Below are 26,958 nucleotides of genomic sequence, written 5' to 3' on the forward strand. Positions count from 1 at the left end.
AAACCGGAAATTTTAGAGGGCATCACCTTGGGACTTGCTCTCTGGTTGTTTCATTCTAAAACATTTTGAGTTGATGGTGGAGCTGGGTATCTTCAACATTATAAAAATTCACTGTCTTAGATCCGCAAACACCCACAGCATGTTTTATGGAGATTTCAGATTTAGTTTGTATTTTCTTTCAGGTTGAGAAAATATAATAATAAAAAAAAGCTATTTTACACCCATAAAAAGCCAATGAGTCCGCCAACATGCCTGTAATGCTTCCCAGCTGCTATCAAGTGTTACTGTTGACTGTTGCTTTAAATTAAAGGACAATTATGCATTGAAATTGCCGAATTCACGTCCATTCTGATCCAAGAGCTTGCATGGTTGTTAGCTGTTATTCAATATCATGTACTGTAAGTAGCTTCTTGTTCAACTGCCAGTCAGAATATGTAGACGCACCATGTGGAGGTTCAATCAAAGAATAAAATCTTCTTTAAAATTCTATATTTTCACCAATTTTTAGAGATCCTATATATTTTTTTCCTTTTAGAAATTATAAAATGAGAATATATAAAGGACCCAACACCTACAGATTTTAGGTTAAAACCAAGTAAATATAATAAAGACCAATGCATTTTACTGCACTGGTTTTGATATACATGCAGTTCTCCTATACGGGCTCTACTGTTACAATTGAAGCTTTATAAAGTTTATTTCATTCCAAGAAAAAATAAAATAAAGGAAAAACATTTCCTGTTTGTTCACTCTGAACATCTAATGTCTGAGAATGCTCTGTTATTGTGCCGTTGCCATTTGTGACAATTAGAATTTGTGTAACTGTTGTAAATATGTCAAATAATGTGATTTTGTGTGTACATGTGTAAATACATCTATCTTCCATGTACAAAAAGTGGTTCCCAAAAAGTCCTATTTGTCTGTGTTGTGATGTCACATACGATCCACTTGTCACATGTGTGATGTTTGATATTTCATTTTTATGTGTGGCAACAGTTTTTGTAAAGTGAAATAAAAGACTGCTGATGATGGAAAGAAGCTGGATTATTTTAGTTTAAAAGTTTAACAGGAAATAAAGACTGGAGCCACGGTCTTGCTTTATTATAAAATTTATTATATGTAACATTTCAAAAAAAGCAAAAGCGAGCAGGGAGAAGAACATTTCGATGCTTTTATGAATAAGTTAAAGATAATGTTGTCAGTAATGAAATATGGCCACGGCTGACAACACTATAATGAAATAATATTGTGAAACTGTCACTAAAATTTATAATTAATCAAAAAATGAAGCACACTTTAAAACCCCTAATTTAACTCAGAGGGAAATGTGTCTTTAAAAAAAAGTGATGCCAGTAATTAATTACACCTCACTATTATTTTCTTGTAGACAGTTAAAAATAAATAAAGTTGGAGAAAAACAACAACGGGAAAATGTACACCAGGTAAGAAAAAGATTTAACATTTCTAAGTGTTATATCCTGTAGATACAAAAAATTCAAGTATTTTCCCTAATTAGAGCCTGAGTTGTTTGAACAAGCAAACGCAGCCAAAATTAGCTCCCAGCCTGCTACCGATAACGTGAGAGGCTGATAACAAAATGAGGGAATGCACAAAAAAAAACCCTCTCTAAAAACAAAGTCACAAATTAAACAACGCGTGAGAAAGTCTGGAAATATTACAAACACCAGTGGGTTTAACTAATGAAATTACTTATGACGTTCCAGAACACTCTTGCTAGTAAGCCTAAGAAATATTGGCATGACGCACCAATTCTTTGGAAAACAACGCCATCCTCACTTTAAAAAAAATAACGTTTTAAACGTCTTTCAGCTCTCCGTCGCACTGAGAACATGTGCCTTCAAAGAAAAGGTTGCGCTTTCCTGCTGTAACTAACAGGTTGTAAAAGGTCCAACTTTTACTTTGAAGGTGAGCATTCTCCACGTGTCGCGCTTTTCAGTTTCAATGTTGCTTGGAGAACATTTTGCAAGTGTTTGCAGACAATCTGGCGTCTTCCATGTAAACTATGGGCAACTGTTGTAATGTAATCAAAACGACCAAATCAATCACCAGAAGGTTTTTGTTGCAGCACCGTGTTCCTCTTTGCAACCAAATTCATGTGCAAACAACCACTCTCCAACCAGGTGGCGGACACACATTTCATCACTGAAATGGTCTCTAGGCCTGTGTGAGTGAGGGTTATGAAAGGCACTTAACTGTCAACTGCTGCAGTTTTTCTGATGTAGAGAACAGAACTGTCATTATTAGGACTTTTATTATAATTTGATAAGAAGAAAATGGAAAACATGGAAACATTTAATTGCCAGGAAAAATTAAATGGCTTTGAATTCAACAGATTCTGGTTGGGTTTGGTTTACAGAGAGAAAGTCTTGCTTCAGTTTCTCAGGGTCAACGATGACCAAAGATCAAAAGAAAAGCCCCTAAACTGGTCATGAGCGAGTTTTACTTTTGTTAGCTTGCATACTGTAATTATGTCAATTTAAAGTTGAACTTCATTATATACGGAGTGACATTCAGACAATTTGGATATATCTAGCCATGTCTAGATGCTTCAAAACCTGGACCAATTAAACCTGTAGTACCTTCATGGCATGATGTCATTAGTTTTCGTTGACTGATTTTCAACATATACAAATGTATAAGAATAAAAACGTAATATTCATACATATTTTCATTATTCACAGCTGCGTGTTTCAGAGGTCACTTTTTTGACTGTCTCTTGAGGGAGTACAACCCACCGTAGCAAAGTTAAACTCCTGCTATAGCTGCTCTGTCACCGCTTGGCCCGGCGAGTACAGAGCGTTGAACTGGGCCTGACTCTCACCAATCATCTTCTTCAGATGAGAGTTCATCAGAGCCCTTACACAGTTAAATCTAACCAGTCCAGTCTGACCCCCGGATGCAACCCAGTCGTGGCAGCTCATGTTTGGGTTGAAACGAACCTGAAGAAATGAGAAAAGACAGCTGAGAATATTTCTCGTCTGTGCTCTTCAACCAACAACTGAACATCAGAGGTCAATTTACAGAAGAGCAGATACTGGCATTATTTACAGGCAGAAAAGCAGAGGACCAAGTGTGGATCCCTGAGGGACTCCACATTTAATACAAACAGCTTTCTTTGTGTTCTACTAAGGCGACAGTGGTTTTTATTTATAGGCTAATTTCTTGTTTTCTCTGTCCACAGTGAATGACGCAGCTGTAGCTCTGAGTCAATATCATCACTTCCCCCTGATTTCTTTACAGACGCTTATCCACCCCACTCACCACTATAAATCCTCCTGGTGCACGCCTCCCTATATTTTTTCACTTCTCCTTCCCAAGTTGCCATCCTCCTCTTTCTAATCCATTTATCCCTCTCAGACAAAGAGCCAGTCAAAAACCTTTCCCGTTTTGTTTTGGAGCCTGTCCCAAGAAGTCTCCGTCCATCATTTCATCCCAGAGGGCACAGCGACACCCTCCACTCTGCCTCTCTTAAAATTAAACACATCAAATCCTCAAATGGCTGCTTTCCATCTCCCCCTCCCTCCTTCCACTGAGGGTGACATTTTTCTCATTTAACACATCATTACATTCAGCCCCTTTATAGCTGCCCATCAGAGGAGGAGGCAGAAGAGGGAGGAGGAAGAGGCTATTCTTACAGATCTCACCTCCATTTCCTCTCATTGCACTGTTTATCTTTTCCTGCTTTTTCTCTTTGTGTTGCACTACAGCTGGAGTCTGATGATACCCACCCTGTGTGTGTGTGTTTCAGATACCTTATATAGAGCAGACAAAGGCATGTCATCCAGGATGATCTTTGCCTTCACTTCTGTGTCTTTCATGCGTTTCCACACAGCTCGCCTCTCGCTTCCTGCAGTGGTCCGCTGAAAGTCAGAGTGAATGATTATTACAGTGTCAGTGTGGTCTTCCTCTTATTTCGTTCTCTATTCTACTACAGTTTGTCTTTGGCCTACATATATTACTTGAACATTCCTTACTTTTTTAATAAATGTCTGTTTAATAAAAAACAATGAAACCAAATGAAGATAAAAATTAACCCACAAAATCAAAATCTGTATAATGGAGGCAGTATTTCTTTGTAGCCTCTTTGTAGGTCTGGAATTTCAGCGGAGGACATTTTCGTCCAACTCTTCCTCCTTCACTGTCGTTCTCATTTCCTGCTTCCTGTGTAGCATCTGGTTCTTCTGTCTCTTCTCCCTGCTGCTCTTCAACTGCGTTTCCTTCCTCTTCCTCTCCTCCCATTTCTTGTTTTTCTCTCTCCGTTGCATCATAAGGCACCATAGATGTGAAGTAGATGGGCTGAAGGGAACAGGTTAATAAAATGGACCGTTAGCTTGTCTCTAAATCTGAACAATTCTTTCACTGCAACTGGCCACATGTTCAATTCATGTTCTTTGTCTTATTTTCTATGAACACTACCAAGTTTATATGACATCTGATATAATGTAAAATGATATTTTTGAAGTAAACATAGGGAAAAATAAAGAGCGATAAAGGTAAAGGAAAAGTAAACTTACAAATCGTCTCTCTATTGTGCGTTTGATGTAAGGAGCAACGTAGCTGATCTGAGGTAACAGAGAGAAAATCACCTCTCCGAAGCTGTCTGCGGTCACCAGACTGTTAATCCACTCGGTGTATGACAGAGACTGCAGGGACGCATAGAAAATGAAATATTAAATCACACAGCACTGCTAAGGAAAAAAAGTTTCTCTCAGTAACTTAGAGCAAATTTCAGACACTCAGGGATAGTTTGAGTAATGAGACTAATTACAGAAGCACAACTAGCCTCAAATGTATCAGTTCCAGTAGTTTTTTTCCACTCCCACACAATTAAACCCAAAACACTGCAGCAAAAGGAGGTTTTCAATGATTAGAAAGGGTAAAAGAAAGTAGCAGTCTTTATTTTCCTCATCATCAACAAAACGATAAAATACTGTTTTGAATCCATAACTGACACATCCTATACCTTTCCTATTGCTCAATGCCACCTCGCTCTACGCCTGGCCTACACTATTTAACACCACACTGTTGTGATGGGGGACGTGTTCATTAATCACAATAAAACACGGACTGTAGTTTATTTTAAATCAATTTAATACTAGAGGGCAACTCTTCTCCCATAAATACTCACTTAAGAAAAAAACGTGGACTAATCCACTGCTGGAGACGGTTCCAAACGAAGGCAAAATGTCCTGACACTTGGAAAAAAAAACTCTGAAACCTACCAGAAAAACTTCTAAAGATTCACATCCTCAGGAGGAAAAAACTGGCTGCAGTGTAAGAAAGACGAGTGAAATGCAAGACTTGGATTTGACCTTTGAGAGGAATTTCTGGCAGTAACAAAACTATGGAATACCTTTATACTCCAGAAGTCTGTGTTGGCCTTAACTACCTTTTATCCATATATATTGAATAATATTAACATCCTCAAACTTTCTTCATCGTCTCGAAAATGACCGTCGTGCCCCTGATTTAAAGGTTTCCTGAAGTTCAAAGCTATTTTATTTTGTGCTCTGTGACTGAATTATGGGCTGCTGATGACTGAAGAATGGAAGATTACAACAGCTACACTCACCCACACAGTGCCGGACCGGGGAAGTGCAAAGAGCGAGCGCATGTGATGGTCGATGTAATGGACTCCTTGTGAACCTTTCCTAAATTAAAAAAAGAGAGAAAGAACGAGTCATAATGACTTTTTTTATTCTTACTTCAAGACTGCATATGTTGACAGATCGCAGAGGAGAAGTGGGGATGTGGAGCTTGTTAGGAAGGTTACACTATGGCTAGTGTAAGCTCCACTACCTTTGGAGTTTGAATCACTCTGAAAAGTAAGGATGAACTACGATATTACATTTGATGCTGAATTTTTGTTTTCAATGCTAAATGCAGCCACTCTGTTCATCTTCCAGACTGTTTCTACTATAGAATTTACAAAGCTGTAACCTGAAGTTCATAATCTTTGGAAGGTGCTGGCCGTTTTCCACACTTTAACTTTTTGGGACACAAAAATCACAAGTGAGTATGCCAAATGAAACTCAGTTAGGACACTGATACAGTGGAAAGACTTCTGTAAATAGGAGTTTCATGTGGTGACTTTTAGGTTAGGGCTGACACAGTTAGTCCCATGAGCTAAAAGAGCGTACATGAACCCAGCACCAAACCAGCTCCCACACTCTCACCTCTGTCAGTGCGCCACAGGGCAGCTGTGGCTACAATGTAGCTTGCCATCACCAGTGTGTGAATGTGTGTGTGAATGGGTGGATGACTGAATGTAGTGTAAAGCGCTTTGGGGTCCTTAGGGACTAAGTAAAGCGCTATACAAATACAGGCCATTTACCATTTGCTGACCAGGTGAAAATCTCAGGAGAGGCTGAGTACCTGAGGGATGTGCCAGCAGCTGTGGATCCTACTCTTCAGATTCCTTCTGAATTTGAAGAAGCGATTGTGAAGAAGCTCAAGGGAAAAAATGAACTCTGATATTTTCATTCAAGAGAAAGAATTGCTATTAATTTCATTATCAGTGATTGTTTTGGTTCTTATTGTGACAATTTTCGTTTCCATTAGCTGTCAAAGAATTCCTTTCCCAGTACTTTTGTAGTCTTTTTATTTTAAAGTGCACCTTAGGAATCTAGAATCCAAGTGAACAGTGACTGAGACAAATTTTGATTTGATTTCTCAAATCCTTTCCCAAAAAGCTCTGGGGTCTGATCGTGGATGTTCTCTAGTGTAAATGCTAATGTGTCCCTAACAAAGACAGAGGTCAGGGATTTGGCTTTGGTTCACCCTGGAGTCCACTGCTTCAACATACTGTCTCTTTTCTGAGCATGATTAAATACATATAGCACTGTATTGATAGACTTGTGGCTAGACTGCCTCCATGCTTTAATGTTGGACTCACTAACTCTCTAGTATTTGTTCATTTTGGTTTACAACTGTCCAACATATCTTTCAAACCTTAGAGGCAAATACCAGAGATATAATGTAAGTGAGTCAGATGTAAAGTTGTAACAAAGAAACAGAGACAAGCTTTCTTACACCACGGTGCCATTGTCCTGGGCCATCAAAACCCCCGGTGCATTCAGTGGCCAGTTGATTTCATTGGCCAGACAGCGTTTCTGAACCGTGATGGGATCGTAGAGCCTCCTCAGATCCCATGTCTTCACGAAGCGGTCGTCACCTGTCGTCACCAACAGGTATCTAGAAGACAAAAAACAAATGAAAAGTTAAAGACATGTTGACGATGGGAAAACAGACCAGGATGTTCTGTTGGTGGAAAATATAAATAGGCTGAACACAGGGATTTAAATGTGATGCAGTGCTTGAAGTGAAAGTCATTATTCTCTTTACATTGATCAAATCTGACAGCGGCGTCTGCCATAAAACAAATGAAGGCAGAACAATCGATATAGTCGGATTTCTTTTGTAAGACAAAAAATGCTTTATGAATGTGATGACAAAGGAGAAAAAAGACTTTGCAGTGAGAGAAAAAGAAAATACAAAGGTGTTAAAAACCAGAGCAAAGACAAAGAGAGGGGAGATTTGATCTTTTTCAGCATGACTGTGTAATTAAAAAGCAGTGATCCAGACAAGATACGCGTCCTCAGAGTCTCTCTGCTGCCAGCCAGGAGCTTTTTCTCTCTCTGTGGGATTAATCTTGATCATTTATCCACCTTTAATCCAACTTTAGTTTTATCTTTAGAGAAAACTAAAGTCTGTGGTTCAGAAATGAAGAAAATAGTTTAAAAAGTGGAGGAAAACTGGCTGCTATCAAATTAGGTTCACATCTGCTCAAATGAAGGCTGCAGTTGTAGTTTTAATGGAAATACTAATTACCTCAATCATTACATCTGACTACTTGTATTTGCCAGCTGTTTTAAAGCAGTGTTGACTAAAATGGGTCATTAGTTTGTTTTAAGAGGTCACAGCCCCACAAAATGGGCTTTAGCAGGACCATGTGTTTGAAACTATTGTTACCATTATCTCAAATTCTGATCTGAGGTTAAATACACATTTACAAAATGTTATTTGGCAGTTCTTCAAAAAAGCAAAATTCATGACAAGGCAGAAAATCTTCTGTGAAAGCTTTTACATCACGCCACAATATAAGCCATATTAATCATGCTTTAGGTGAGTCGGCAGGGCTGGATGGGTTTAGAAGGCGATGACGCTGATGACCTCACACTGACCTGTTAGTGGGAAAAATGACATTCTGGACAGTTTTTAATGAAAAACCAATTCTGCTTCATCCCCGATACTGACTTGCAGTGTATATCTGTGAATACTCGTATTAGACACAGGTGATTTCAATAACCTCTCCAGCTCACTCCTATCTGCACATACATCAGCTGACTAACAGAGCACAGAAAAATGATTTCAGGAGACACAGTCCGTAATGGGGCTAAAGTCAAATCCTTAGCTATGACATTTTATTATTTTTTAAATTGGCCATCCCGTTTTCACTTCTGTATCGAGCATTTAAAAAGTTTACTCACATCAAGAAAGTTGCGAGCAGTTCATCTGAATTATTTCCACCTGTGCTTTAGTTAATTTGGTTAAGTGATTATGTTGGTATACATACTATAAGAAGATCCAGCTTACACAGTGCAGTCCCTCAGATATCACGGGATAAAGATAAATAAAAGTCAGAAACTAAGAAACCAAACAAAACTAATTCTTAAAATCCACATGAACGATTCTCACATAAGCCCATTATCATCTAGAACCTGTAAACATTCAAGCGTCAGGTTTATGTAACTTTACATACCTTTCAGAGAGCCAGTTGCATACCTGCAGCTTGCCTATTTCTGGGTGTTTATTTGTTATAAGATATGAAGAATAAATATTGGTGACATGAAAAAACAGCACAAAATGTCCTCCATAAACACTTGAAGTTTTTGAGTCAGTTAACTATTCCAAGCGGGGAGAGTGAACTTTAGATATGAATGGAAAATCACACCAGGCAGTGAGACCTCAGCAAGGCTGCAGCCTGAAGGTCAGCGCATGTTGACTTGCATAGAGCTAATTCAGGTTGCCTTGTCTGAGTGGTGATAAGGACGTGGCTGCTTGCCCGGCCTTGTACCCTACATTCTGAATTAGTGCCTGAATACAATAGAGGGAGGGCTCTACTGCAACTCTGTGCGTTCAAAATTTATCGTCTCGCCTTTAGCTCCGAGTACCAGAGGCGCCAACAAATCGCCTTTTTAATTGGCTGCGAATAACAACTACCAGAGTAAAGTAGATGAAGGAAAAACTGATGAAATAAAGACACAAAGATGGGATCACTGGGTGACTGCAGTATTTTCTTTAAGTTTTACTGAGCTTTGAAATTCTATTGTACTGTTACACAAGCAGTGACCTTTAAAGCTGAAAATAAGGCCAATGTGAAGGTGCTAAAACACTGCAGTCCCTTGTGACGCTGCCTCAAAAAGTGAGTCAGTTCCCACAGACTCCCGTTAACAGCATTCAAATTTACAGCCCAGTCTAAAATAATGTATTTATTTCCTTCAGATATAATTTCTCCTTTTACAGTAAAAGTACAGCTTTTCTGAATAACTTGTCTAACTGGATACAGGCAAGACTTAAAGTTAGACGTGTGTTTACTTTGACTGACAGCTGTAGCTGGCATCTTGACATCTACTGGATTTGTCTGCCATGTTTGTGCTGCTGGAGCCTTTGCATTATGCAATATGTATATTTGGTGTGGAAGCTGGTCACCTCATAGCATGAAGGTCCTAGGTTCAAATCCAGTGGCCAGCTGGACCCTTTCTGTGTGGAGTCTGCATGTGTGCACACCTGTGTGGATCAGCACACTTGTATTCAAAAGGTTTCTCCATGTAACGATCTGCTAGGGAGTGTGGAGAGTCATAGCTCCGCCCCCCAGGGCATGAAGCAGGTATGGCGGAGTTACAGGCCCCAGACATTCAGAGGCCCCAGAATACGAGGACCCAAGGAGGACCACCACAGGGGCAACCGTGCCACCCTCCTGGGAAGAGCTGAGGAGAGCCCCAAATGAGAGGTCACCCAGCAGCCATGGAGCAGAGGCCAGAGGGGGTTGCAGTGACGTGCCCGCGGGTCTGCCGGCAGCCAGCTGTGCCAGAGAGGCCTGAGGGCACCACACCCCCTGGAAGGGGCCCAGCTGGGCGCCAGGCCCCACCAATCAGCCACCAGGAGTGAGTCGGTACATACATGATGATTGTAAATTTACTGTAGGTGTGAACAGCTGTCTGTCTCTATGAACTAACTCTGTGACAGACTGGTAGCCTGTCCAGGGTCTAGCTTGTAACCTCAACAGTTTATTCTTGGATATAGTTTTTAAGCAAGCATGTCACCTGACAACTTAGTACTCCACCCTCTCGTCCTCATAAGCATGAACTGTTCAGCTATCAAAATTCAATAAAATGCATACGGCATAGAGGCATGACAGATTAAAATCTTGATTTTGAAGTCACAGTGTTTTATTTTGATCCAGAGAGAGTTTTGATATTACGCTCACCTGGAGGCAGGACAGAAGGCCAGGGACCGGACTCCATTGTTGTGAGCAAGGATGCATCTGTAGGGCAGCAGACTCAGCGACCTGTCTGACTCTCGCACACGCAACAGCGCAGACTTCGCTGTCAGATCCCAAAGACCTACTACACCTGGAGAGAGAGTTGAGGAGAGAACAAGAACAAGCGGAAAAGTGAAACTACTGGCATAAAACAGTTCTTTAATCCATAATCTTGACTTATAGTTGAATCAGATCAGCTCAGGACTGCTCCTTTGTTTATTCTCTCAAACAGACAACTAGTTAATCAAGAACATCTGCAAGAAATCAATTCATACCATCATAGAATCCAATAGCCATTATATTGTGTGGTTTGTCAGGAAGCCAATCCATAGACAGGACGAGCCCGCTCATTTCATGGTGAGGGGCTTTGAAGGCGCCCAGCTTCAATGTCACCACTCCTTTAACCTGCAGAAAACAAAGGTCATTTTCATTTATGTCCTGTCTCAACCTAATGGTAGATACACAACATCGACAGGGCTGTGACATTATGAGCATCAATGAAAAAAGACAGTGTAAATGTATTTTAACAGGTTCCTACCTTGTATACTTGAGGTGTTTCAATGCCTTTACCTGTGAAAACACATAAAAATCAATTTCTTTAATACCCAGAGATTTTTTGCTAACTGTTTTTAAAAAGTTTCATTTTTTTAAACAAATGATTCACTTTGATGCACAGGTAGCATGTACCTTTACTGTACATGGACCCATCATATTTCTGTCATGTAACCCAACTCAAAGTTCCACTCTGCTATCTGAAATGAACCCTGACAGCTACAGTAATGGTTTACTGATGACAATAACATGAAAACTACAGAAATTCACACAGTGAGCATGAATGTAGTGCTGGATGTCCCTTGAAGATTTTTCTGTAAGCAGTGAGAATAACAGGCTCAGCTAAACATCGACGGCCCTGACTCGGCTGTCTTCAATCTGAGACGCGTTCACTTAGTGTCAGATGTAATTAAAGCTCAGCTGCAGAGCTGTGATGTTACATGTCAAGAAGCCCATTTCTAACGTGTTAATATTCTGACATTTTGGGACAGATTTTCTAACAAGCTATGCCAGAATAAAACCCTCTTTAGGTATTAAAAACGTCTCTGTCAGGATTTACCAAAGAGTCGTAGTATTAACTGAAAGGTGTAGGCGTGGTTACTGCCGTTTGGCTCTCATTATTGCACTGTGCATTTGCAGGACTTTCCCTTTCAGAGGGTTAAAAATATTTAAGTTAATTGTAAGCTTTTTCTTTCCTTTTTTTTATTTTGTGCACAATGCTGCTGTTACAGTTGCTGCTAGGAGCTTTAATTTATTTGGACTGACTGAGAGAGATGTTAACAGACTGAGTGCATTACTAGTGGAAGCCCACTCTTGGCAGATTGTGTTGGCCATTATTGAAATGATGCGTTTCAGTTTATAAATTAGCACATTGACGGTACATCACCTGCAGAACTTTCCCATCACTGCATGTTGCAATTTTTTCCCACATAGTAAATATGGCCCTTTGAATGCAAATCTCACCATTATCATAGAGCAATGCCAAATGATATTTTACATGCATAAAAGGCTACAGGCTATATACAGTATGAGCAAAAGGAATTGACTCTGTTATAAAGAGTTCACTGAGAGGTGTAGCAGGAGTACAAAAGCAGCACATTTTTACCCTCACCATGTTTTTGCTATACTACGTGCCAGCATATTTAGTGTTGGTAATGTACCTTTAGCTTGTTAGCTAGCTTTTCATACAGATTAACAGGAATCCTGACATAACTAGAAGTACAGACAGAAGGTCTTGTATTCAATTCAAGGATGTAAGAGGGCTGATGAAGCCTTTCACTGCTATCATAGGGCGAGAGGCAAGGTAGGCTCAGTCACAGGACTAATACAGAAAGATGCTACGGCCATCACCTATTAACACCACATAGGTGTTTTTTTTAACTATGGTAGAACATACAAACTTCAGCCACAGACTCAACTCGAACCCAGGACCTTGTTACTGTGAGACTATACTGCTAACCATCACACCACCCTTAAATAACCTTAAAGGTGGAAAAAATATATCTTAGAGTCAAGAGGATTTGCACATTTATAAGACCCAAACAGATAACGGATAAACTTTACGAAATGACTGGATATTTAGTTTGGCAGAAACTCTCCTATCTGTGTTTAGGCAGTCGCTGTGTTTAAAAGCGAAAAACAGAAACACGGTGTCAGACTTTTCCAGATCATTAATTTTCTCTCCTCCTCCAGTTTAGATTACTGAGAGTTTAGATTAATAGTGTCTTCTTCGCTGTTCCACTCCCTCCATCACCTCACCTCTGCCTCAGAAAAATACACAATAATATTTTATATAAACCTTGTTGTAAATCAACTCTTGTTCTTTTGGCCCTCCAGATCATCAGTGAGTGATTATTCAATATGATGTCATATGTCTGACTAGGGTGTAGCAGAAGTTTGAGAAGGCTGGTCTGACAGCGTGAGGGTGATAAGTTTTAACCTTCTGGGACATAATTGGCTCTCTATAATTGTGAAAATCACATCAGTCACATTAAAACAACCTCACATTGTGCAGCCTTCTACCAGCTCGGCATGCAGCAGTGTTTACTCACTTTTCTTGTGAACAGTTTTAATGTTGTGAATAATTCATTCCTTCATTTTCTGCAATTTAAAGTCTGGATCGCAGGAGTAGCTGTACCACCAGAAATGTCCTGACCTCCCTCTAACTAACTAACTATAGATTTTCCTTCTATAATTCCAAGGCTACCGTGACCTGGGGGTACCTCCGGGGTGTCCTTTTTGTTAAACATGCCCAAAACACCAAAGCAGGTATCCTAGTCAGCTGCTCAGACTGACCAGCAGCCCCTTACTTTATCTCTAAGGCTCAGATCTTTTGAATCCCAGTCAGTTCTACACAGTTAAATAGCTGCCGTCATTTGTTTTAACACAAACTTCAGAGTTACTAATGTTGCAAAAAGAGAAAGTATTATAATGAGCTGTGATGACAGATATTCCCATATGGTGAATGATTAGACTGTATCAGTTTTTTCCCTTTTCTTAATCAACATTTTCACATACTTAGCTTTATAATTATCACATAATTTCCTCCTCAAGATCCACTGCACAAAGCACTTAAGAGTTTGACTAACTCTGGTTTTGACTATGGTGCAATTAATAATGATTATCTTAAAAAATTTCACCTGATAAACAAAGAGATAAAGGCTGACTGAGTGACTGTGTCTAACCGGTCAGCTGTGTTAGCTGAGCAGAAACAGGAGCAGCCACAGACAGAGCTTAAAGACAGTAAAATATGCCGCTGAGGATAAATGGTGGTTAGTCTGTTGTAAGGAGATAAACAGTGTCGATGCTGACGAGAGTCAACTGAAAGGGGAAAAAGAAATGTGTGGTGGTGTCCATGTTTTCTGACATTGCCAACTCAGTGAATCTTATTTATATGAAATGTTCCAACTTGCTTTATATTAATTAAAGAACAATATTAAGACTGGACTCTTTAAAAATTTCTAACCTAGTTTTAGAAGCATTCATCTTTAATTTAAAAAAATTACAGTATTTTGCAATTTTGCACACTTTAACTTGGCCTCTGTCTGACCTCCTCCATCTTCTTCCCTGTCCAGTCTCAAGTAAGTCCTTGATGACTGACAGAGTAAGGATACAAGAAGTGTCATCTAGTAGGCCTAAAATTCATAGCTTCCAACACTAACAACTGGCTCGGTGATGCATCTTCTTTGTCATTTCAATTATAGATCCTTGTCTGATGGAGAATGGTGCTGTAAATTATGTGCGTACACTACCCCCTCCTTCAAAACCTCCAGCCACCCCCCGCCCTCCAATTCTGGAGCTTTAACAGCCTCCTCCTCTCATTCACGCGCTCATTCATTCTGGTGACTGGATACACAAAAGCCATTTATAATTATCTGTTGCAAACAGCACTAAGGGGTCAGGATGAACACACACACACACACACACACACACACACACACACACACACACACACACACACACACACACACACACACACACACACACACACACACACACACACACACAGTTTTAACCCTGTCCAAAGCAATTTCACCTTCAACCCTTGCAGCCGATATAGAAAGATTATATTATATTATATCCACTTTTGGTCCCGTAAGCTAGGATAACTAATCTGCATTCAGTCGGTGCTCGACATGTCAGCCTCAAAGAAGCTATTAAGAAATTCTCTGGTATTTTTTCACTTGGTTAAATGTACCTCTCCATGTCGTCCCCGCCTCACTGCAGGCACAGCAGCATAAAAGTGACACTTTGCCTTTGAAAAACAGTCGCGCTGATGTTAGCCATTTTTCTACTTAAAATAAATTTAATGTCAGGGAAAAAAACGACCACATGTGACAGCAAAATTATTAGTGAAAAACCTGCAAGAAATGTTAGACTGCTGCTTACAATCACACGATTAAATGAATAATTGTCAATGCTTCAGGACTGTGGTGCTGCAGTTGCTGTTAGCAAAGGTGATGGTCACTGAGAAAAAACTGAACAGAGATAATATGACCAAATTATGCTTTTTATCTTTATGAAGGAAGTGCAGTATCAGAGAAAAACAGTATGTGCTTTTACGGCTTGAACAGGAGTTTACTTGTGAGACATATGGTGTGTGATTTTAATATTGACTCATCTTAGTCTGTTTAGCATTTAAGTTGGGGCAGATTTTGCAGCTTACAAAATAGCGCTATTATAACCTTGTGAGTGCTGTTAAGAAAAGAAAAATGAAGGTACTGTCCCACTTGAATGTCTATTCTTTTTATTCTCAAGACCGAGGTAACATCACTTTCATATAAACATTCAGTTTGTTCTTTTGAAAATGTTGGCACCAAGTGACAGGAACAAACAGTCTTTAAGCTGTCATATTCTACATGCACATCTCTGAACCTCACTTATGTCCAGTTCCACAAATCTATGACACTATGAGCATAGTGCATGTAACAGTCCAGAGTATTCACAGCATGCCACCCAATGGCTCCACTTATGGAGCACTTTTCCCAAAACTAAACATAAAATCAAATCTGAGATGAGATCTCCTCTTGTGTGCTTTATGTGAGAAAAATCAAATAAATGACAGTTACCTGATTCTGCTGACAACCTTTCAAACCAGGTTTACCTTCAGAAGGAACCTTTCTGGAGACCTACACTATAACACATGTGTACATTTATTAAAGATATATTTGATATTAATTGACAGGTATACAACTGCAGGTATGGCCATGCAGCTGTAAGGGCCAACTTTCCACAGAAATTAGTTCCAATTCCCTCTTCTGCATTTATGCTACTGCTTCTTCCAGATAAGAAAACACACTGAGGTTCTGTTATATCGCTCAAATAAGATATGCAGCCAGGCTGTGCTAGAGGCCTCCACAGATGCCACACAAAGTTCAATATTACATTGGCTTTACTAAACCAAATAGGTCACATGTCTATAGTTATCAGCTCCATGAACTCAGATTTTTCCAATCTAAGTATGCTAGAATAAAAAGGTTGATTTTGGCACTAGGTAGCCAATTGCAAACAAGTACAGATTACGTGTAGCATATTTCTCCTCAGGTCATCAAACTTCAGCAAAGCTATACAGGATTATAAAGATTCTGATCATCTCCTAGTCTTCCTTAATAGGGTTTGTGGCAACATTAAGACATTCATTACATTAAAAAAATATTGAAGGAAAACAAATGTTACGATTGCTGTATTTATGAAAATTTCTCAGTGTAAGCTAAACAAGCTTTTGCAGTAGTAGTTTGTGTGTGCAGCCATCTTCAAATGTGGGTATTCAGTAACCTTTCAATCCAATAACTATAACCTCTGGTTGCAAGCAGGGGGCTGATGGAGTAGCCCTCTGGAAACTGAGCCCAATGATCCATGGCTACAAAACAGAATGGAAACTCGAGTCCACGAGGGAATGAGAAAAGATTAAGACCAGAAATGTCGGGTCTCATTTATCTTTTTATGTCCAAACTGAGGCATTTGAAATACTTCTTAATTTCAAAACCAAACCATGTGTAATACAGTGCACATAATGTTATAATGATTAGAGTACAGGCAGTTGTACGGTCACCTATGCAAGCCATTACTGGTGAGATGGAAAACTGAATCATAAAAAGGCCCAACTCCAGGAACCCTTTTGAAGAATTCTCAAGCTGTGGCCATGATGTAGGCTTCATACTTTTACCCAGTCATGGCTTCCAAGTCCAAAAATATGATGCAAAATTATTTTATTTAGTCCTTTTAATTAATGTTAATGTAGAAGAATTTAATGTGCATGTCTTTCATTGGAGAGATCAGGTGATTTAAAGGGGACCTAATGTGCTTTATTTCATATATGGTGTTAATGTGGTGGATATTCATATCAAACATGGCAACATTTTCAGATAACGAAGTGAAAGTATCAAAGTAGCTGTCCCTATGAGCCCAAAGCTTCTGTTATACTGTGGAACTGGGAAGACATGCCCTACAAGATAAGCTTTAATGGGATCTAAAAAGGTTGCGTCCACTGAGATATAACACAAAAATGTGCGTATTTATATGTAAGGTGTATGCTATACTCATGATCTCACAATGGTGTTTTGTTCAATCAGATTAGCCTGAACCGCTTTGAGGATACTGACTGATAAACACACTCACATGCAGACATAACTGGGTTTCTCTCTATGATGGATGTGGCAGATAAGTTCGTCATTAATCTCGTTTGTATTGTCTTCTATCAGCAGAGCCCCAGAGGCGACTGACAGCGCAGTGATCTGAATAGACTGGACCACAGGCTCCTCCATCCATAATGTCATCATGTACTTACACTGTTGGACAGTGTTCTGTGTGTGTTCTGTGGCCATTGTGAAAGCTGCATGAGGCTGGTTTCTTGTGGATACTGTTGCTTTGTCAAACACAAGCTCTACCACGTTTAATGAGGGTCACGTCTGATATGATGGATAAGGTGCTATTTGATTGATTACATACTCGTGCTTGAGTTCATCAGGCTGTGTTTAAATGTGTGTAACGGACTACAGCTGCAAGTTCTCATTAGCTATTTGTTCAATAGAAAATTAATTGGCACCTACTTTGATCCTTTTTTGGCAAGCTGTCAAATATTCAGTGGCTTGTGGTTCCTTGTTGTGAGGTTTGCATTATTTTTACTGACAAATCTGAGCTTGACAAAGATGACAATGCCATTTTTTTTCTTTTCTTTTTACACACAGGGCAGGACACCTTTGTCTTGCAAATAGAAAACCTGTATGGGGCTCATGTAGACTAGCCCATGTGGGACCCACAGCAGTTTTGCCTTTTTGAGTCTCTATGAGGATTTTCTGTTGGCAACCCAACCATAGTGGGGTGAGTGAAAACTCATATCGGGGCTCCAAAGAGCAAGACTGCTGTGGGCCCTGTGTCTTTGCCCTGCCCTGCATGTTTACTGGCACATTGCTTATAGTAGGGAAACAACATACAGGGAAATTTGACTGTTGTGGAGATGATGAACCCACAGAACACGTGTTATTACACTGTCAGAAATATGAGACTGATTTAGTCAATATTCTGGATCTTAGTGATACACTGCAAAAGAACTCAAGAAGTGACGATAAAGATAATTAATTACTAAGATAAATAATATATTTTCACAAATTCTTTGACTTTGCTTGGTGAGAAAATGTTTACTTTCTTTTACCACAATGCTACTAAAACAGATCTGTAATACAAAGCAAGTTCAAAATAACCAGGATAGATTTTTATTATCTGGCATCACTAAGCCTAGCAGCTGCAATCATGTAGGTCACGTGACATTTTCCTGTGAGCATATTATTGAAAGAGCTGAGATTGGTACTAGGTCATAAACACAAACATGACGGGAATATTACCCAACACAAACAACATACTATGACTGTACATTTGATTAAACTCATCCAAAGCCAGGAGGGTGGAGGAAAAAAAACTTTCAGTAATTAAGGATCAGGTTGATGGGATTAATGTGTTACTCCAAAGCCTTTTTTTTATAATTTTAAGGTCTAACATTTTAAGCGACAACACTGGTGGCATTTAACGGTCTAAGGAGCAAGTACAGGAAAAAGTGTAAACACAAAACTTAAACCTGAAAGGGTTACTTGGAAATCTTATATTAGATCTAGAATGAGCTACAAGAATTTGGTTCTTTAATGACTGTTTTTATATGACTATTTGAGTTTATAAAGACAAACAGAAAAATTAGATGCTTTGAAACTGCTTTCAGCCAAAAGGCACAAGTTTCTCAGGAAAAGGGTCCAGACTCACTCGAAAATCCTGTGATATCATGAAACAATTGTGCCAATATTATCCAAATAAACTAGCCAGCAGGTGGTGGGTTTATATGTTCACCTGTTATCAGGAGCAGGTCAGGTCTACAGGACAAGATACCACGGGGAGTCACCTTTATCAAACTGAAAACTCACAGAGGAAGCTTCAACTTCAGGTTTAATCCTGAGCCCTGAATTCTGTTTCACAGTACAGGCCTTAGAGCTTTACTGTGATCACAAACAATCCAAGGGCTGCATGGTGCATCCAAAGACAGCGTTTACATGCCAAACCCTCTGATTTGGCGTGCGAAGAAAGAAAATGAGCTAAGCTAATTCATAAATAAACAGGTATAAAGACATCCAGTGTTTTTATAGTGATGCGCTGATCTATAAACCACCAGTAACGCACTGCTTCAGTGCATCCCTATGTCCTCATAGGATACAGGAGAAAATAGACACCCAACATGCTGACTTCAGACTTTAGAAAGCCAACAGTGCCCTCTGCTGAACACAGGACACGCTTCATTTTTACAAGTAAAATACTTTAGATGGAGCAGTTATAAATGCTGCAAAAAAAAATGTGTAGGGGAAATCACAGCGAGTTATGATCAGTCTTACCAGAGTTTGGCTGAGTGATGTTGGAGTGCAGAGCATCAGGGTGGGGTATGCTATAAATGGTAACCACCCCGGTGGAGGTGGCCACTGCCAGAAGACCCAGTCTGGGTAAGAATGGAGCCTTCAGTGTGAGGGATTGATACCACGTTAGGATGTTATAAGATTTCATCATTTCAATATCAGCTAAAAGCTAAGACACTTCATAGGAAAAACACCTTACCTTTCTGGCACAGGTGGGAAGCTCCCAGCCGCCAGCAGGACACCACTTCAGATGCCAGATGAAGCCCTTATCCTGGGCCAAACTATAGACCACAACTGGCTTGGAGTCTGGTCTGTTTGGACAGAGGTGAAAGAAAAGAGAACATAATATAAAAAGGCTGAAGTTTCAAAGACAAATTTCTTATAAGTTCTGGGAACATCTCACTGCCATCTATGATGTAGACAGTTTGTTTACAGAGGACTATTGGACTTTTTCTGGAAGTAGTTCAAACTAGTCAATCAGTCAAGAGACTGACAGACAATAAGCTTTTATAATATAATATTTTTATCAGTGATTTCCCACTCTGCACATTTCATTTGTACCTGTTGCCATACTTCAGTTTGCCCACATCCCACAGCTGAATGAGTCCAGTTCCTGTGGATGTTTTGTTGACGTAGTGAAAATCATCCATGCGTTGATGACAGGACAGAGCGATGTACTGGGTAGCAGGAGCACCATCAGGTGTTGGACACCACTCCAGAGCCCACACTGGTCCACCTGCATACAGCATCATGTCCCAGCGTTCTGGGTGAGGGGGAATAGATTCGAACCTGCCAGTTAACAGAAAAAAATGAAAACAAAAAAGACACCAAATGCTTTATTCCCCCTCGCCTACAAAAGCCACCAAAAAATCTGCACCATGTAGAACAAACTGCAAATGATCACAATTACATATTTTTATAGGTATGAGTTTTACTAACAAACAAATACAAAAAAGAGGTTTTCTTTGGAAATGTATTAGCAGCAGTTATGTCTCAATCGAACTGTTCTTGACATATCTGAGGGAAATCATCAACCGGGGGTAACTACACCGCGATCACTGTCACCTTTTGAGTCTTTGCAGAGGTGCTTCCTCCTTGTTGAGTCCTTCCCTGGACACTTTGAAAGCAGCTGAGCGAGGCGTCTGAGGCAGATATTTCTCCAAATCACTAAATGAAAGCAGAACACACAGACTTTTAATAACTTTTGTGCATATCAGCCAGAATAACACGTCCCTTGTCCAGCTCCCTTTATGAAGCCACCAGACCAGCGCAGGTACATAGTCCTGCGATGGCTCTTCTTTATTCACTAGACTGGCTTCTTCTTGGAGCCACACTTTTCAGACATCATCTCAGCAACCCCTCCTGGCAGTTCCTTTGTTTTTTTATTGTTTAACCCTTTATTTATCAAGTGCTTTTTAAATGACCAGAATTCTCTTAGCGATATTGTTTGAGACAAAATTCAAATTGTTTCAGAAAGAAACGATGACAAGCTTTTGGGGGGAAATCAGTGTATAAAAAAAATCAGCTCCGCCTAAATGTTACCACTTTTACTCACATGACCTTACTTTTCACTCATTATAGGCTAGTGAGAAAATAAAAATTGTTCCTGAAAGATGAGAATTATTTTGTCATTTTACAGCCAAAATGACAAAATAAGTCCATTAGGCCTGTTTGAATCCCAGTCGATTAAGGGTTAATTAGGATAAAGTATCAGATTTGGATGACTCCTTACTATTGTTCCTATGTAGTTTAAAAGCCTTATTTGAACTAATGAATGGATATAATGCAACTATGAGGGCAGGATGGTGGTGTGGTAGTTAGCACTGTTGCCTCACAGCTGGAAGGTCCTGGGTTCAAATCCACAGTTTGGGGCCTTTTTTGTTCACACCAGTCTCAGCCCACAATTCAAAGATATGGGAAATTTTAAATGTGACTTTGAGTCTCTCTGTGTTGTTCCTGCCAAGAGTATAAAATAGTCTGAACCTCATTGGGTTACTTGAAAGCATATACAGCATATCTCATTGCATGACCATGTGACAACTGATTGATTCAGTAATGTGACTAAAGGCAGGTGACACTCTGGTTAACAGGTCATCTTAAATTGATCCTAGGTGTGCATGGCTGTCTGTGTCTGTCTGGCCCTGTGATTGAGTGGTGACCTGTCCAAGGTGCAGCCTGTCTTTGCCACTGTCAGCTGGCAGAGGCTCCTGCCCACCTTCAGTCAAAAAAAGTGGACAGATGTCCCAACACAAACTAAATAACTAAGCATCTAATGAAACAGTCAGATAAACACAATTGCAGCTAAGACTTTCTGGTATGACTTTTGTGTTAGAATTTCAGTGAATAAAATAAAAAAACATTCAAAGTTACTTGGTAAAGAGTGTTGGGTACGGTCGTTGTAACACAGAAAATAAAAAGGTATATCCAAATAAAACTTAATGAGTTATTCAATTAAAACTGGATTCGACTGTATTAAACGAACAAAGCAACAGAAACTACCTTTGTGGGACAGGAACCCAATCCCTGGTGGAGGGCACCCACTCTGGAAACACCCAGCTGCTGTAGTGCTCTTCCCGACTGCAAGCACAAACATCAACAAACACATTGTTAAATAAACAAACAAACAAGCAAGCAGTTAGTCAGTCTGAGACTTACTTATTCAAAATGCTGAAAAAACCTCAACAAAATCAACCAAAAAAGGTGAAGTTTTGTAAGCTGAAATTTTGAGATAACCCAAAATTTGACTTTAAGAAGCTTTCAAAATAAAGGGTTTGAATGTTCAAATATTCCAGTGTCGTTTGCACTTCAAGACTCATTGTGTATGTCGTCACAAAAACTGATGTATGAACTAACAGCAAAAGGACAATGTTCACTGGTACTTCACGAAAACAAATCATTACTGTTAACTGACTGCGACTTACAATTTCTTGGTGGTCTTTGCACTCTCCAAAGCAGTTTTCATGATAGGGGTGTTAAGTCCATTTTGGGCTTTGACGAACGAGCATGTCTGCAGGACAGAAGGAGACAGGATGAACTCATTATGCACATGTTCTTCCTTCTTTTCTATGCAGCTGCATTAAACTTAGAAATTAAAATGTTCTGGTCATTTTAATCAATAATAGTTTGCACTTTGGTTTAGTCTCAGAAAAACACAGAATCTGATGAATCAGAATCTGATGATTTATGTTTGATATAAAGTGCTCATTATAATGACTCATATTTATAAGCCCAGGTTGGTATTGACAAATCACAACAGTTTAACTTTTAATTACCATCATCAAGCAGATTCATCTTTCTGTATTAGACTGATATGGAGATACCGTACTGAAGTAATGTACCCTAGTGCACTGCATGAGGTCATAACCAGTAACTGTGCCATCAAGTTAAAATGAGAAAACCACTGACGTTGTTATTGTTGACGTAATAAACTGGAGGATTTTTTCCACGTTTGTCACAATTGGAGTCGAGGTCTGAGTCATATGCAGCTTCTTCGTCATCATCCTCCAGCTCCTCTGCATCCTCCTCTTCATCATTATCTGGCACAAAGTCTTCGTCTTCTGCTGCATCACTGTCAGGATGTTTCCTCTTTTTGCCTTTACCCACTGCAGGAATAGAACGAGGGATTTAAGTTACGGTGCACAGAGATCTTTACTGATATTGGCAGAAGAAGGAATTTTTCTGCACTGCTATATGAAATTTTACACTGCATGTAACTTGTGAGATTGCAAAACACAACTAACAACTGACATGAAATGCAATGTTGACACAACACTCTAAACAAGTTCAGACAAGTTCATTAATATAACTACATCTATGCCAGTTAGTCAACTCCTGCCGTTTGAAGTGCGGCCCATTTTCAGACGGGAGACACGTCTACAGGTCTTAGGTCTTAGGCTACGTTCACACTGCAGGTCTTAATGCTCAATTCCGATTTTTTGATCAAATCTGATTTTTTTGTCTGCTTGTTCACACTACAAATAAAATGTGACAGCAAACGCGCTCTAGTGTGAACCCACAAAGCGGCGCAAAAGAAGATGTCACACACAACATGCTCTGTTTAGACCCAGACCAAACAGTACTGCTTGACTGATGGCCCTTAATATAAAGACTTGTTTCGGACTTTACGTTCCCCAATTTTGCTTTAAGTTATTTTGTTATTTACATATGGCCTAATAGTTATCCTTATTGCTGTTTCAGAGAGGAGCGGTGCTTCAAAGGATAGCTGCAGATTTCTGTGAGAATCTGCAGATTATTCAGTATAAATAAAATGTTTACGTTGTCTTCCCAACAGTTTCACTGACATCTACACTGGACGGCCAGGAAGCGTTCACGATGTCTTCTCCGGCGCAGATAATTGGCGTCTGTCTTGTGTCAGTGACGTAAGAGACGGATTTAATGCGACATGACCGTTCAGAGAGCAGTTGCTTTCTAAAACATCAGATATGTATCGGATTCAATACCACATACAAAAGTGACCCAGGTCGGATTTGAAAATATCGGATTTGTGTCGTTCACACTGTCATACCATGATCGGATATGGGTCACATAGGGTCAAAAAAATCAGATTTGATGCGCTTTCGCCTGCAGTGTGAACGTAGAATTAGAGTGGTAGCAACCTCACTTAACTCTGTAAGAAATAGGTAAAAAGATGAATAGAATAGAATTCAACTTTATTGTCATTGCACATGTCACAAGTACAAGGCAACGAAATGCAGAAACTGTCTGAGGTAATGCTTAGCTGTGATTGGTGCCCTGGGGAAGAGAGACGGCGAGACTTTCACTGTACCTTTGCTTGCTTTGGGAGTTTTCTGTTCTGATCCAGTATCTTCGCTTCCTGGCTCATCAGTTTGCCCAAATAAGTCTTTTGCCAAATTGTGGAGGTACTTCAACGCCCTGGAAGATTGAGGTTACATTATTTTTGAATGCCTATATTACCATTTATATGAAAAAAATGGCTTTAAAAATGTTTTAAAGACAGAAAATTTATTATTTTACAATTAGCAATGTATGCTTTTATATAGCTACATAGATGCATGTAATTAATGTGGGGATAAGTGTACATGTAACCATAAAATGAAAGTCTGATTGTTAGGGTGTAATTATCACAAAACTAATAGTGAAAGTAACTATCACCAAAGTCTGGAGTCACAGTTCAGACTTCCTGTGTTTCAACTGATGATGTCTGATGTAAAAATGATTTAACAAAAAAAAAAGGTGACGGTGTTTAGCGTCATTTAACCTATGCGACAGCTCAGTACTGTAGGCGTATCTTACGCTTTGGCAGCTCCTCTCCGCCGCCGGCCACCTTGTCCAGTTTCCTCCTCAGGTTCCTCTGCATCCTTTTCTTTAATAACTGGCTTCACTTGTTGTACATACTGCTTCTTTACATACTTCCTCTTTGGCTTTGGCGTCCCATTCTCCTGCTGCACCGTATCTTTAACAACACCCTCTCCATCTATAAGGTCTACATTGGCATTGCTACATTTTTTTGCAGGGGTTTTCTTAGCAGGAGTCCTTTTTGACTGAGTTTTCTTGCCTCTCAGTGGTTCATCAGCCACTTCTGCTGTAGTTTGTCCATCACACTCTGTAGGTGTTTTATCTTTTTTTTCATTTTCTCCATCTGGAGTGTCCTGTGCGGCAGCCTTGGATTTTCTACTCTTTGTCGGAGTCTTCTGAGAAGCTGCTCTTCTCCTTCCTGAGCTCTTTCTAGGTGTTTTGGGTGAAAGGTGTTCATTCGTTTTGTCATCAGTTTCATAATCCAGATATTTGGGATTTTTCTTTCGTTGTCGTCCTTTTGAGCTGAATATTAAATCTGCACCCTCCTCCAATGGCTTCTCTTGCCCTGCAAGAAATGTGACATTATCATTCCACTGAATGATGTAAAATTGGGTTAATGTGACTGGAAAGTCATTGCCTGGTCAACATTTCCGGTTTGGTAGTGCTGGATTCCATCTGTTAGCTGAACATGCATAATATGAAATCAAGTTCCAGCAGTGCTGCTGTGCTAGACAGGAATGAAAACTAATAATAGAAGAACAAGGTGTGAATAGCTCTTAAAAATAAAGTTTGAAAAAATCCTGAAATATTATTTTCTCATCCTCTGTAATCTTAAAATAGATGACACCCCTGGATTAGACCATTTAGAACATGTTCCTAATTTGAAGTACCTCTTAAATCTCAAGTTTGACAAACCTTGTGCAGATTCAGTGGGCTCCATATGCTCTGGGTTTCTGATTCTGTGGTTCTTCTTTTAGGTGCCTCCTCATGTGTAGAGCCAGTTCCTTCTCAGTGTAGCTTTGCAGCTGCACAGACAGAAAAAGAAATAATGTATTACTTAATGTATAAAATAACTGTCCACTACTGCAATATTTAATCAAAATAGCTGTTTCTTCCTGCAGTTTGGAGTTGTACAATGGACGAATGAAAGTCAAAACAGATATGGCTTTTCAGTGTTTTAAACAACCTTATAGACTTCTAACGACACTAAAATAATTACAGTGCAAAAATTGAGTCAGGGAGCCGGTGTTTTCTACCGATATCAAGTCGATAAGCCGCTGTCTACAACCTACACACCAAACCTCATTCAATAATGTGACAGTTTGACTCTCTCTTCCCTACTCACAGTGAAGACGTAAAATATACACACCGATACTTAAGGCATTTAATGGTTAAGGCCACACGTCAATTCGGCATATGTTTTCAATGTAAAAATATAAAACATCAAGTTATTTAAGAGATACACATATGTCACTAGTTTTTAAAACGAGTCACATTGTCTTAGTTAGCCATGCTATTGAGCTAACACATTGCTAATGCTAACTGGATATAGTAGCAGTCAAGTGTATCATAATATATTATAATATACTTAAAAATCGGCCTCTAACCGGATAGTAGCACGTTTAAAAACTCACCATGTGTAGTGTTACGGTTTCCTCCTCGGTGGCGGAGGCTGAAACACCTCGTTCAGAACACGGGAAGCTAGAGTCCAGCCACCCGGGATCGAATCCCAACCTCAACCACCAGAAACCACGACATGTAAAGTCACCGGAGCTTACCGGGACACAGCCGTCATAAAAATCATGCCGTTAATTTTTTCAAGGAGGGCAAACTACAAACATTTTCACAGTTGTTTACACCGAGTCAGGGAGCTTTCCGCTTTCCTTACGTCAGACCGCCATGTCACTGTGCAAGCACGGAGGGTCACACCGCCCCCTATCAGCAGAGAGGGAAATTACACTGATTTGATTGTACAGTGGCGGAGTTCCACGCTGCCTTAGGAGGTGGAGGTCATTGAAGCCCAGAGGCGTATGGCGAGGAAGTCGGGACACCGCCCTGGTGCTCAGAAGGTCCCATTACACTGGATGTTTATCTTGATGGTCTTTCAATGAAACGGACATGTTATACAACATCCATCATATATTTAACTCATGGTTCGATCTTGTGAATCAAAACGTT

The 26,958-nt window shown here is 39.7% G+C and overlaps 1 protein-coding gene across 2 annotated transcripts; it reads right to left on the bottom strand.

Annotated features, from left to right (window-relative positions):
• Positions 1–1,091: 1,091 nt before the first annotated feature.
• On the bottom strand, positions 1,092–26,692 carry gtf3c2 (general transcription factor IIIC, polypeptide 2, beta). Of its 2 annotated transcripts, none has more exons than XM_085432429.1 (20): positions 26,415–26,692; positions 25,696–25,805; positions 24,778–25,345; positions 24,290–24,396; positions 22,909–23,105; positions 22,425–22,510; positions 22,003–22,080; positions 20,569–20,670; positions 20,065–20,292; positions 19,703–19,814; positions 19,486–19,603; positions 11,103–11,134; positions 10,840–10,969; positions 10,511–10,655; positions 7,054–7,215; positions 5,594–5,672; positions 4,608–4,664; positions 4,060–4,317; positions 3,774–3,881; positions 1,092–2,960 (listed from the first exon to the last, which is right to left on the bottom strand). In XM_085432429.1, the coding sequence occupies exons 2-20, from the start codon at positions 25,718–25,720 to the stop codon at positions 2,778–2,780; spliced, it is 2,775 nt and encodes a 924-aa protein (XP_085288555.1). In that variant the 5' UTR covers positions 25,721–25,805; positions 26,415–26,692; the 3' UTR covers positions 1,092–2,777. The 2 variants fall into 2 exon arrangements, with proteins under 2 accessions (XP_085288555.1, XP_085288554.1); XM_085432428.1 differs by having other exon boundaries at positions 4,536–4,664.
• Positions 26,693–26,958: the final 266 nt, after the last annotated feature.

The sequence above is a fragment of the Copadichromis virginalis genome, linkage group LG15 (genome assembly GCF_057382275.1).
Source record: "Copadichromis virginalis isolate Kocher_CV1m ecotype Utaka linkage group LG15, C_Virginalis_male_GT1.1, whole genome shotgun sequence".
Classification (NCBI taxonomy): domain Eukaryota; kingdom Metazoa; phylum Chordata; class Actinopteri; order Cichliformes; family Cichlidae; genus Copadichromis; species Copadichromis virginalis.

Excerpts from the sequence above, each read along its gene's own strand:
- gtf3c2 (XM_085432428.1), bottom strand. The coding sequence starts at position 25,720 with ATGGAGCCCACTGAATCTGCACAAG. Across the intron at positions 19,815-20,064 it reads AAACTGAAGTATGGCAACAG|ACCAGACTCCAAGCCAGTTG; the intron begins GTACAAATGAAA and ends CTGTCCAAACAG. Across the intron at positions 19,604-19,702 it reads TTCCCACCTGTGCCAGAAAG|GCTCCATTCTTACCCAGACT; the intron begins GTAAGGTGTTTT and ends CTCACACTGAAG.